General features: G+C 38.2%; 1 protein-coding gene across 1 annotated transcript in view; it reads right to left on the bottom strand.

Annotated features, from left to right (window-relative positions):
• The window catches only part of LOC146005024 (uncharacterized), a 142,096-nt gene that overhangs the window by 68,405 nt on the left and 60,432 nt on the right, over window positions 1–13,259 (bottom strand). The window contains exons 17-21 of the mRNA XM_083144158.1: window positions 10,269–10,465; window positions 8,116–8,298; window positions 4,115–4,309; window positions 687–803; window positions 393–586 (exon numbers count right to left, since the gene is read on the bottom strand). Coding sequence (XP_083000284.1) covers window positions 393–586; window positions 687–803; window positions 4,115–4,309; window positions 8,116–8,298; window positions 10,269–10,465 — 886 coding nt within the window. The remainder of the gene's footprint in view (window positions 1–392; window positions 587–686; window positions 804–4,114; window positions 4,310–8,115; window positions 8,299–10,268; window positions 10,466–13,259) is intronic.

Below are 13,259 nucleotides of genomic sequence, written 5' to 3' on the forward strand. Positions count from 1 at the left end.
CAAATGTCACTTTTCCGCATCTTTGGCTGGTAATGATGATTATAATGAATAATTTGTATTTGTATTTTGTCATTTTATCTTGCTTTTCTGCCACTTTCAGCAAATTGCAACATCACGATCTTGGATGATGAAATGAAACTAATCAAGGGTACCTCACAAAGAACACCACCAGGACTCAAACTGGCGAACTTCGGTGGCGAGATCAAAAGTCGACCACTTAACATGCTCAGCCACCGAGCTGTCTCAACAAGATTCGCAACCATTCTTTTTGGAAGAACGGTTATCATCATAATTTACTATACAGGGTAATATTTGGTGCAATTATCCTAATTTTATTAAAGTACAAGAATATGAACATAATAAGTTTACATGTGCCATATTTAACCACTTACTTGATGAATAGAGCCAACATTCAGACAAACACTGGACATGATAAGTTGCCGAAGAGGTCTTGAAACCTTCTCCAAACGAAGTGGCTATAGACGAATTCTGTGGAGTCTCCATTGGAAATTTGCATGTAAACTGGATCAGAATACTGGTCCATATATTTAGAAAAATCACCGTGATTATAAAGTATTTTACAAACCTGGAGGAGAAAAATAAATGCATTTTTATTTAATATTTTTTTCTGAAATAAAGCTACTCTTTTACATTAATTGTACCAGTAAGTAAAACATGAAACGTACCTGATTCTGTCTGAATTTCTGAAACCGAACATCCGCAAACCCTCTAAAGCAGATGGCAGCCGATATATTTGTAAGACACGATTTAGTTGAAATACTGAGACGAGAAGGTGATGCACTCTGAAAATAAAATATAACAATTCCTTACTGTGCTATATCTATACTGTATTTCTCTACCTGTAATAATAGGAACTGCATTTGCAATGTGCACCATAGATAACAATCAGAATCAGGGTAGCCACTCTAGGACCATGATATAATACTCGGTTTTCATGGCTAATTTTTCAAAAATTCAATGGCAGAAATAGATGCAAATCCTCCTCAAATTCATTGTACTAAAGTAGTTCATAATATGGGAATGAGAGACGCGGTAATAGATAATTAAGCTACTCACGTTTTCCGCGAAGCTGTTTTACATTATTTTCTATTAATTTCGGTAGCTACTGCCACCATCCTCGTTGGAATTCATTGTGTTGTTGCTTGGCGTGTTTGTTGTTTTTTTCCTAAATCGCCACTAGGTGTGCTGCTGTCACCTGTATGTCTGCGCATATGTCGTCTGCTGCTCACCGGTGTTAATTGCTGCAGTCATGGAAGCCAGGCGTGGTGTGCCTGACCACTATCTATGTTCAGTTCATGGTTGTAGTGCATGATGGCATGTGTTTCTTAAATTTTTGTGTCTATGAGAGTGTGTGCTTTGTATTTGACATGTACTTTCTCAATTTTATGGTTGTGGAATTTGATATGCTTGGCGAGTCCGGTGGTGGGTTGGGCAGTTTTTGCATTTGATAGGTGCTGCTGAATTCTCTCACTGATGGGCCTGATGGATCTGCCAATGTAATGAGCTTGCACTCGCATTCAGCATCATAGACGCCTGGATTGTTGATGGGGGAGAGGAAGTACCGTTTATGTTTGTTTAGTTGGTCAGCTATTTTGGAGGTTGGTTTGTGTGCTACTTGGATGTTGTAGGGGCAGAGGGCTTTGGTAAGGCAGTTGGATGTGGCAGGATGGTAGGGAAAGGCAAACCACTTGGTTTTGTTACTGGGATCTGGTTGCAATGGTGGAGCGGGTTGTTGAAGGTTGTCTGACTTGGATTTCAGCTTTGCTGCACCATGTGGAGAGTTGACATTCAGTATATCCGTGTTTTAGTGCCAGTTCCGTGATGGTTGCTATCTCGTCCCTCAGGTCTTCTTCTCTAGAACAGTAGGAGAAGGATCTTCGAAACAAGTTTAGCCTTTTGCTTGGGAGGATGGTTGGATAGTGCATGGATATATTGGTTGTCTGCATCTGGTTTTCTGAAAACTCTGGTTGTGAATTTGTTTCCCCCACGGCTGATGGTGAGGTCCAAGAAATTGATTTTGCCTGCTTTTCATGTTCTATGGTGAATTTTAATCCGGGGTCATGTATAATTCAATACCCATAAACCTAGCCCTACATCAGTTGAAAGGTGGCTGACCATAAACAAAGTCCCCGCACTGGAAGTAGCCGAAACTGCCAATTTGCTACAAGTGAGCTGAAGACACAATTATTTTCAATTTGAAATAATTTCTATTAGCAATCTGAAGGCCTTGCCATGGGAAACCCACTATCGGCTCCCATAGCAAACATAGTAATGCATTTGGCTGAAAAAAGGAACTCAAATTCATCAGATATGGGCGATATGCTGATGACACCATAGTCATATACAAAAAACCCGAAGAGATCAACCTGTTGTTGGAAAAAACTAGATAGCATCCACCCCAGACTAAAATTCACCATAGAACATGAAAAGCAGGGCAAAATTAATTTCTTGGACATCACCATCAGCCGCAGGGGAAACAAATTCACAACCAGAGTTTTCAGAAAACCAGATGCAGGCAACCAATATATCCATGCACTATCCAACCATCCACCCAAGCAAAAGGCAAACGTATGGCTAAACTTCTAAGAGCCTTCTCCTACTGTTCCAGAAAAGAAGACCTGAGGGACGAGATAGCAACCATCATGGAACTGGCACTGAAACATGGATGAAGTGAATGTCAACTCTCCACATGGTGCAGCAAAGCTGAAATCCAAGTCAGACAACCTGCACCATCAACACAACCTGCTCCACCATCGCAACCAGATCCCGGTAACAAAACCAAGTGGTTTGCCTTTCCCTACCATTCTACCACATCCAACCACCTTACCGAAGCCCTCCGCCCCTACAACATCCAAACAACACACAAACCAAGCTCCAAAATAGCTGACCAACTAAACAAACATAAACGGTACTTCCTCTCCTCCCTCAACAATCCAGACATCTATGATGCTGAATGCGAGTGCAAGCTCATTACATGAGGCACACATGGAGGTGTCTTTGGTGTTCTTATTCCTCTTGTCACATTGTAAATTGTAAGTGTTTCTTTGGTTTCTGCCCAAATTATCTTTTTAATTGACTTTCCATATGTGTCACTGTGCCCTTGTTCTCTTGATGATTTCACTTCTTTTTTCATTTGTGTTACAGTGTCATCATCATTCATTGGTTTCTATGCAAACATAAACACGCAATGATACAGGAGTAGTAACCAACCACTGTGGAGGAGTGGTAAGCTATGATACCAGTGGTTCCAGGTTTGAATCCTAACCTTGGCATGGATGTTCTTTGTGAGTATCCCTTCCATCAATATCATCACTCATCCAAATCAAGGGGTCCCAGGTTCGATTCCCGATGGAGGCACATAGTGGTTCGGATCCCACTTTAAACTGTAGGTCCAGTCCCAATTAGCCTTACTGTGCATAAAGTGGACTTAAAACAAAAAATCAATCCAATCATCACTCATCCTTATTGTCACCATATTAGAACCAAAACACCAACATGTTGTGTAAAACAATGTAAATATGTAATATTAATTTATTATTATTATTATAATAATATTGCCTTTAGTATTATACGGATGAGATTTGGTCCCTTACATTAAAGAGGAACATAAATTAGGAGCATTTGAAAATAAAATCCTTAGAAAAATATTTGGACCTAATAGGGATGAGGAGACAGGTGAGTGGAGAACGTTACATAATTTAGAACTACATAATATGTATTCATGTCCAGATATTATTAGAATAATTAAATCAAGAAGACTTAGGTGGGTAGGCCATGTGGCACAAATGGGAGAGGAAAGAAGAGTTTACAGGATTCTTGTTGGGAAACCTAATGGTAAGAGACTTGTGGGAAGGCCAAGATGAAGATAGACCTAAAGGAAATTGGTAACAGATGGAAAGCTTGTGTTGTTGCTTTAACCTTCAGGTTTAAGAAGACTAGAGAGCTGGTTAGTTATTATTAATAATAATATTATTATTAAACATTTTTACACCAATGTGTGTGCATAAGCTAAATTGATAATAACCACACAGTAGCAAAAATAATACTTTAGATAATGATTCATATAAACAATATAAAGATGATAATTACTTACACAACAGATCCTTCAGTTGCACCATACTCTTCATCATACTCTGGTGGCAGGAAAATCGATATGAATAATTCTGTGGGAAATGAAGCGATAACATCCACAGCAAAAGCATGCTTCAGGTAGTGAATTGCCGTGTACAGTGGATGAGTAATCAGAATTCCCCTCTCATCATAGTAAGCAACAAAGAACCTCATAATCCTATGGAACAAATGTTGGAACTGAGTACATTACATGGGAAAAACCTGGTTTCTTCAATGGCTGAATATATGGTAATGAGATGCAAATGATTTTGTTTGTTTACAATTGAAGGGCTCAGGTGTAAAACATGGTAAGTGACATTTTGCATTGGACCCAGTGAAGCCTTGCGGAATTTGTAAACACAACACATAAACAATTTATTTACAGTATAGCTTCTAATAACATTTCTTCTTAATGAACTCAGAAATGACTAAAATATCACTTACGATGTTTTACGCCCGATCCCTTCGATTAATAAGATTAAAGTAGTGCTAACTAACTAGCGTTGAAGATATTGATAACCATGATTTAAAACTGTAACAAAAGTTGTTCAAATATTAATACATAATAACTCAACTGAAATGTATTAGTTTACCAGAATTTTGCTGTAATATATTCAAGAAATAACGAGTGTGGTATAAGAATAAGATTTTTATTTAATGCAACGAAACTAGTACCACGTTTTATTACACAAAAACACATCAATTACACCATTACACATTGCCATTTGCAAAATATTCACAGTCACGTTTATGTGTTGAAAATTATTTTTATGTCCTGCAGGTGACCACCATTTCATCGATGACACTTGGTCAATCTGAGGTTTGTCCATGGCACATTCCAACATGTCAATAGGAATGTTTCTGCTTCAGTACACTTCCCGTAGCTTCAAAGTTCTTCAGGCACATCCTGATTGCATTTGCTGATGGAATAAGATCATGTCTCCCGAGATTAGAATAACATGTATACAGGGTGTTTCCGGGCTGATGATACAAACTTTCAGGGATGCTGGAGAAGGGCACATGTATCAATTTGAGATAAGGAACCCTGGTTCGGAAACGACTTAGTCGAAAGTTATAAGCGAAAATCTGTGTATGAAGATGTAATACTTTCACAAGCTGCTACATTCACAACAGTTGTTCAAAGTGGCATCCTCCAGCTTCACTGCAGGCATGACATCATCGTCCAACAAAGTCCTGGTGTACCCGTTGGAACAACCCTGGGGTCATTTGAACAATGTCACAGGCAGCGAGAATTCTTGCCAGGAGATCCTCTTCAGTCTCAACAGGTGTCTCGTACACAAGACTTTTCACATGACCCCACAAGAAGAAATCAAGTGAGGACGCCACTTTGAACAACTGTTGTGAATGTAGCAGCTTGTGAAACTTGTGCAGGTAATAAAAGTATTACATCTTCATACACCGATTTTCACTTATAACTTTCGACTAAGTCGTTTCCAGACCAGGGTTCTTTATCTCAAATTGATACATCGGCCCTTCTCCATCATCCCTGAAAGTTTATATCATCAGCCCGGAAACACCCTGTATACTCACCTCATATCAGTAACAGTCACCAATAAAGCACCCTCACAGCTACAGCATGTTGAGCTCCACTGCAGCGATCCATACATTGGTGATGCAAATGACAATCAATTAGTGTTGCCATAACCATTACAGAAACTCTCCCAATGAAAACAAAGTAACCCATTTTTATGTCACACCCTGTACATCGAAATAATAAAATGTCTGTCATTAAATCACAAAATCCATACATTCACACAATGCTGGTGCAAAATAAATAAAAATTTGGATTTGCAAAATTTCAACGAAATTAAGACTGCAAAATTGTAATGTGACGGACATTCTTGCAGATTCTGCAAAATGCCACGACTTCTTTTATCACAAGGGAACAGGCAGGACCTAACATAGTAGTCGCCTGATCTAAGCTAAAAAAACCTACATAAAAACACATCATCATAATATATTGCACAACAACAACCAGAACTAGTGGGCCTCTTGAATTGATCATGTGATCTCTCTAAATGTTACAAAATTGTTGTTCTTGTTGCATGTAAAACAATGTACAAACTACGGGGTGAGCAAAAGGTAACTGTGTACCTACACTATGCTTCATTATGCAGAGAAAAACTTCCCTTTCTTGATGTTTGTTGGTATATAAGGGCATGGACAGTTGGTTAGTAAGACACTCATTGTTGTCAGTCACTCATTGTTGTTTCTTCAGAGCTCGTGTGTTTTTGGTGGAACAAGTCTTTTGACATGGAGGTGAATATACGGAAGAAGTGCGAAATAAGTTTTTGGAAAGGTTTCCTGATACAGATCCACCACATCGTAATGCAGTGCGCGGTTGATCGATAAATTTTGCAGAAAGGGATCAGTGAAGAATGCGCCGAAATCAGGCAGGTCACGAGTTCTAACAGAGGACAAATTACAGGATATTTCGATTAGAATAAAGCAAAGCCCACAGAAGTCAATTCGTAAATTGTCACAGCAAGTGAGTGCATCGTATGGCAGCGCAAGAACTGCACTGAAAAAGCTCTTACATTTACACCCTACAAAATAACAGTAGTGCAAAATCTGCAAGAAAGACACCACGGCAAGCGTGTTGAGTATTGCCAGTGGTTCAGAGACTAACCATTGCTAATGCAGCTACGCGTTTTGCAAGATCATGCTCCGAAGAAACAATAATGACTGACTGACAACAATGAGTGTCTTACTAACCAACTGTCCATGTCCTTATGTACCAACTAACATCAAGAAAGGGAAGTTTTTCTCTGCGTAATGAAGCATAATGTAGGTGAACAGTTACCTTTTGCTCACCCGGTATAACGAAAAATAATGAAATTCCAGTCATTCTATCACATGATTCAAACGAAAACCTTAAAAAGTCCGATAAAAATGATATGACAGACTGTATACGGGTCAAATTTACATCAGGTATCAACTGTTATTTACAAAATTACTTCAAGGGTGCAACACGGATCAAGTGCACTTCAAAACACAATTTTCGTAATTTCTAAAGATGGCACCTCCTTCACACATTCGTACCAGTGAAGAGCAGTGGTTTCTTCCTCTGGAAGCCTCAAACTTATACAGGGTGTTTATCAAAATAAGAAATCCAAAATTCTTGACCTCCCCCCCACCCTTTTTCTACTTAGTTAAAGCTGGAAATTAAGAGAATAGATATTTCTATTCAATGAAAAACCCCTACCACAAGGGTGGTTAAAACGAAAACTTTAACAAGACATTTAGACTTGTTTCAATTATTAATACATGTAAAAAATAAAGCTTCAGACTTCATCCTGAATTGGAAATTTACACATTACTTTATTTAATACTTTTACAACCCTTCATGCATACAAGAATGGAATTCTTAAGAAACAAAGTGAACAAATGTTGACCACAACTCAATACAATTTGAGATTTCCAAATATTCAATTTTATCAAATCCCAATAGCATACAGGTACATAACAAATTCACTATACTGTAAAAAATATAAAAAATTATTGACCACAAGCATAATTTCTTGACCTTTTCTCGACTTTCTTGACCTACTTGTTGATTTCTAGACATTTTCTTGGCTCGTAGACACCCTGTTATAGAAATTTTCCAGCAAATGAAAATTGAATATCTCTATGCTTGAATACCACGTCAGCAAGCTTAAGAATGGAGGGAGAAGTACGACAACGGCTTCAGTTCGCAGGCAGATGGGTGGAAAGACCTTCGCAATGGGTCACAAGTGACTGCGCATGCATCCCAAAGATTCTTCTTCCTGAGCAGGCACTAACTCAAGACTTGGAAATATATGTGGATCAGCAATGGATATATAATATAAATCAGCAAACCTGTGCAATTGTACATGCAGAAATCTACTACATAAAAAGCGAAAACAAATTAAGGTTCTAATTTGACTCTCCTTTGTATTTATCAACAAATGATATCAGCTATTTTGTAACAAAAATACTCACAAATCCAAATATGCTAAAACATTAAGGAATTGCACAAAGGGTTGAATTTCATTTCCATATGGTGCCACAGCAAAGCAGTACGGTCCAACTAAGCAATATGACACAGCTGCAACACCACGAATTATCTCCCATATTCCAATGAACTTACCATCCGGCAAGACAGCACAGGGTGGTAAAATATACCTACAGCAAGGATGATAATGTGATTAGTAGAGGCATGCATATTTCGTTTTTGACGAAAACACGAAATGTGAAATAACACATTCTAATGTTAATTTTTCAGGTTTCTGAAAGGTGTGAGGTTCATTTTCCTACCCTATTTTGTCACGAAATGATGCGAAATGAACTGCAAAATATGAAATAGACTCTTAAACACGAAATTTACCGACACTTTCTGAAGTCTCAAGTATCCTGAGAGTTATGCAATTCACGGAAAATTGATTAATTCTACTGTAAATATTTGAGAAGCAAAAATGGATTCTTTATACAGGAATAAACTTAATATTCTGGTAATGATTTAATGTGCTATTAGAAGGGATATGTTTATTTTGTGTAATAGTGCAGTTTTTATATCAAATTTGGGATGATATTCACATTTTTTAAAACCAAAATGTCATTTTATATGGCACTTTTTCACTACTATAACAGCGAAATTTCATTTTATTTACCGCTTTTGAACCCGAAATTGACTGTTTTTGTACCAAAATTTTGCTTTCTTATTTACCAAAAATGTGTGCCTCTGGTGATTAGTAACTAAAGACATAAGTAAACTACATAACCAGGTACAGTAATCAATTACAATTACGAATTACAACACAGTTCACAATATTTATGAACCATATGATACTAATCTAAAATAGTTTTGCTTAACAATATTCATAATTTCACATGAGATAATAATTTTATCACAAAATCCATTCCTCCACACAATGTTATTGCAAAAGTAAAGAAAATTATGCATTTTCCATAATTTGCACGATATTTTGATTTTTGATTTGCTTTATTTTACTTTGCTTCTTGTGCCACTTTTGGCTAATTTGCGAAGATGGAGATGAGTGATGACATGATGAAATTGATGAATGGATACTCGCAAACATCCATGCCCAGGCCGGGACCCCTATTGTTGTAGTGCAATGTTCTAACCACTCCACCACGGGGGCCGGCATTCAGGATATTTAGACTTTGCAATACTTTCGCTCTTGGATAGCAAGCTTCTGATGGCGTAGAAATCATATGAATGAAAAAAGAACAGGCTCAATATTTCATTTGTTGTTGGAAAAGTCGAAATGTCCGATTAGACGTAACTTGAAGTTGAAGTAGCCTCTCCATAAGGAATATATGGGATCCTGTAAATACTCATATTTTTCACAGATACCTGGCTTAATAACCAACATAAAAACCTCCTCCACTTCCAACATGGGGAGAAATTCAAGCTCTCTTCTGCCTCTGTCATTTCTTTCAGTAACAGTTCACATTTCTATGTTATTGAAATGAACGTCCAGCTGCTGCGAAATGGGCCCTCGTAGCCTTAAATTACAACCGATACTTTATAGTGCCGATACAATACTGCCAATACAGATATATTGGCAATGCTATCGGCTCAGCTTTAATATGTGTGTGTGTGCATGCATATATTTCTGAATATTGAGAAGCATCACCATGTTCCCATGCTTCTGCTGTTTGTAGCAATAAATTTCATTAAAAAAAGAACTGGTAAAGGACTTGTTAAGCAAACTCCGTAAGTAAAAAGCACACATGCATATACAGTCAGAATAAATTGACGATAACAGTTATGGTAGTGCGTGTTTTGTCTCTTTTAATTAGAGAAACTTAGAACTCACGTATTCCGCGAAGATCTTGTTGAACAGACCAAACGTAAGAAACGTAAGTAATAAGTAATACTGCCTCATCTCTCATTTCCCAAATTTGATTTTTTTAAAAAAATACATTTTATGCACGGATATGCTAATCAGAACTAGACTTATAGATTAAAGTGGGATCTGAATACCTGTGTGTCCCACCGGGTATCAAACCCAGGACCACTTGATTATAAGGTGGCGTTACCACTTTGCCATCGGAATGCCCATAAACTAATATGCTGGTTATTCATTTCCACTCTTAATAAATATTGGAAGTATTAAAACAGAACGTACCTGAGAAAATTGTATCTCTTATATTTTGTGGTAAATGGACTCATATAATGATGATCTCTTTCTACATGCTTTATTCCAACACTTGTTGGGAGGCTATACCAAGATGTCGCCGAAGTTTCCTTGTCAGACCCTTTGGGAATAAGATTAGCTTCTTCTTCGTTAACGGAATCAGTTTCATTGATAATTTTATCTGCTTCCTGTAATAAACCTCCATCTGTTATTGAATGGTGGACAAGTACAGTTGAGTCAAGATGGTTGTCATTACTATATTTAACTCTTTCTAGTGGAATATCAACACTAGGGTTGAGCCAATAACGGTAACAGTCGCTTTTGTCACCAGCGGGTAAAGAGCCGGACTAACAAGCAACCTAACGGTCAATGGCTCCAAAGGCGGAAGATGATGGATGGTCATCTCAACGGCTGAGGAGGTGGACGAACCTAGAGGAGTAAACCTTGGTCCATCTGGCCCCGGATGGTAGCACCTTATAAGGGCACCTTACCAGGGATACCGTAAAGGCCTCAGTGGCATCTGTGACTGACAAGGGAGGTTATCTAAGTGTTCCCCTCCGAGTTCCATGAAACATGACAGGTGTATAGAGGGGCCCAAAAGAAGAAATACGTGTTTATTTGTTTCGGCTAAAAAAACGGTTTTAGGGGGCAAACCCCCCTCAAATGTCAAGATGAGGACAAATTGAAGTGGGGATCTCACCCCTGTGTCCCCCTCCGATTTCCATGAAACTTGGCAGGTGTATAGAGGAACCAAAAAGAGAAATATGTGTTTTTGTGTTTCAGCTAAAAAACTGTTTTAGGGGCAAACCCCCCCCCCTCAAATGTCAAGATGAGGAGAAATTGAAGTTTGGATCTGACCCCGAAACCACGTAAATATGGCATAGGAAGAAACAGGGGGCATAGGGGCCCTCTATACATCTGCCAAATTTCATGGAAATCGGAGGGGGACACAGGGGTCAGATCCCCACGTCAATTTGTCCTCATCTTGATATTTGAGACTGGTTTTGCCCCCTAAAACAGTTTTTTAGCCGAAACAAAAAACACGTATTTCTTACTTTGGGCCCCTCTGTACACCTGCCAAGTTTCATGGAAATTGGAGGGGACACTGGGGTCAAATGCCCACTTCAATTTGTCCTCATTTTGACATTTGAGGCGGTTTGCCCCCTAAAACAGTCTTTTTTAGCCAAAACAAAAAACACGTATTTCTTCTTTTGGACCCCTTTATAAACGTGCAAAGTTTCATGGAAATCGGAGGGAGACACAGGAGTCAGATTCTCACTTCAATTTGTCCTCATCTTGACATTTGAGGGGGGGTTTGCCCCCTAAAACTGTCTTTTTTTTTTAGCTGAAACCAAGAAGCATGTATTTCTTCCTTTGGGCCTCTCTATACACCTGCCAAGTTTCATGGAAATCGGAAGGGGACACTTAGATAACCTCCCTTGTGAGAAGGAGACCTTTGGAATAGCAGAGATGGCGGAAGAGGCAACCCACCCTTTTGGGAGAAGAGGGAAACCACTGCCTTGTGCAGAAGGGAGACTAAGGGAGTAAACCCTGAGAGAAAATCCTGGTCCACCAGGTTGGGGGTTGGGTGCTGTGCCGACAACTTGGCCCTGAAAAATTACAACAGTTTCGAAACCACAATCAGAGCCTCGGAAGGATGGACATAAACTAAGACGAAGGCAAAATGATATGGACATTGAGATGGGTACATGGAACATCGGAACACTTTTCAAACCAGGGGCTCTGAAAATAGTCACGGACCAACTGATTAAATATAACATAACAGATAGCTGCCCTACAGGAAACAAGTTGGACAATAGAGAAGCAGGGGCGGCCTTCATAGTAGAGAGAAGAATGAAAGATAACATAATTGATTTTAAGCCTATAGATGAGAGAATGTGTAAAATAAGAATGAGAACTAAATTCTTTAATGTAACCATCATAAATGTCTATGCACCTACAGAAGAAAAATAACATTTAATAAAAGATGACTTCTATGATAAACTAGAAAAGACAATAGACAGTGTGCCATCCAGCGATGCGAAGATAATAATGGCAGACCTGAATGCACAGATAGGCAAAGAAGAAATCTATAAACAATTGAAAGACACAGCTTACATGGCAATTCAAACGATAATGGGCATACACTCATTGACCTGATAATTAGTAAAAATATGATAATAGCATCCACAATGTTCCCCAGAAAACAAATACACACTATGGAGATCACGTAATGGAAAATCCAACAATCAAATAGACCATGTTTTGATAGATCGAAGGAGAGCAACAAGCATTATAAATGTACAATCATACAGAGGGGCCAGTTGCGGAACAGACCATTACCTAGTCAAAGTAGTCTTCAGAGGACGAATAACAAAGTCACAAAGAAACAAAACAGAAACAAATCAGAAGTATGATATTAAGAAACTGATAGAAAAAATATAGTGAGAGGTTTAAGAAGGAATTAGTGTACAAACTAGAACAAGTAGGCACAACCAACAAGCAAGTAACAAAAGAAGCAGAAGTGGAAGAAATATGGAATAAGATAAAATCAAATATTGAGGAAACAGCAAACGTAGTGTTAGGACCAATGCAGTACAACAAAGGGAAGGAATGGTTTGATGAAGAGTGCAAAAGGGCCATCCAAGAAAGAGATACAGTATATCAGTCATATCTAGATAGACCAACAAGAGCAAAGAAACAAGAACTGGAAGAGCTAGGAAAAAGAGTGTATAACACATGTCGTAGGAAGAAAAGAAGACATGTAACAGAGAAAATAAATAAAATCAATCAAGACATTAAACAAAGAAATACATACATGGCATACAAGGAAATAAAGAATATTAAACAAAGAAATACATACATGGCATACAAGGAAATAAAGAATATTAAACAAAGAACATACATCCGCAAAGATAAAGAGGGAAAACTACTGGGGAATGAAAAGCAAATATTAAATAGATGGGCTGAATAGTTTGAACA

Source organism: Lepisma saccharinum, chromosome 22 (assembly GCF_977018435.1).
Source record: "Lepisma saccharinum chromosome 22, izLepSacc3.1, whole genome shotgun sequence".
NCBI lineage: Eukaryota > Metazoa > Arthropoda > Insecta > Zygentoma > Lepismatidae > Lepisma > Lepisma saccharinum.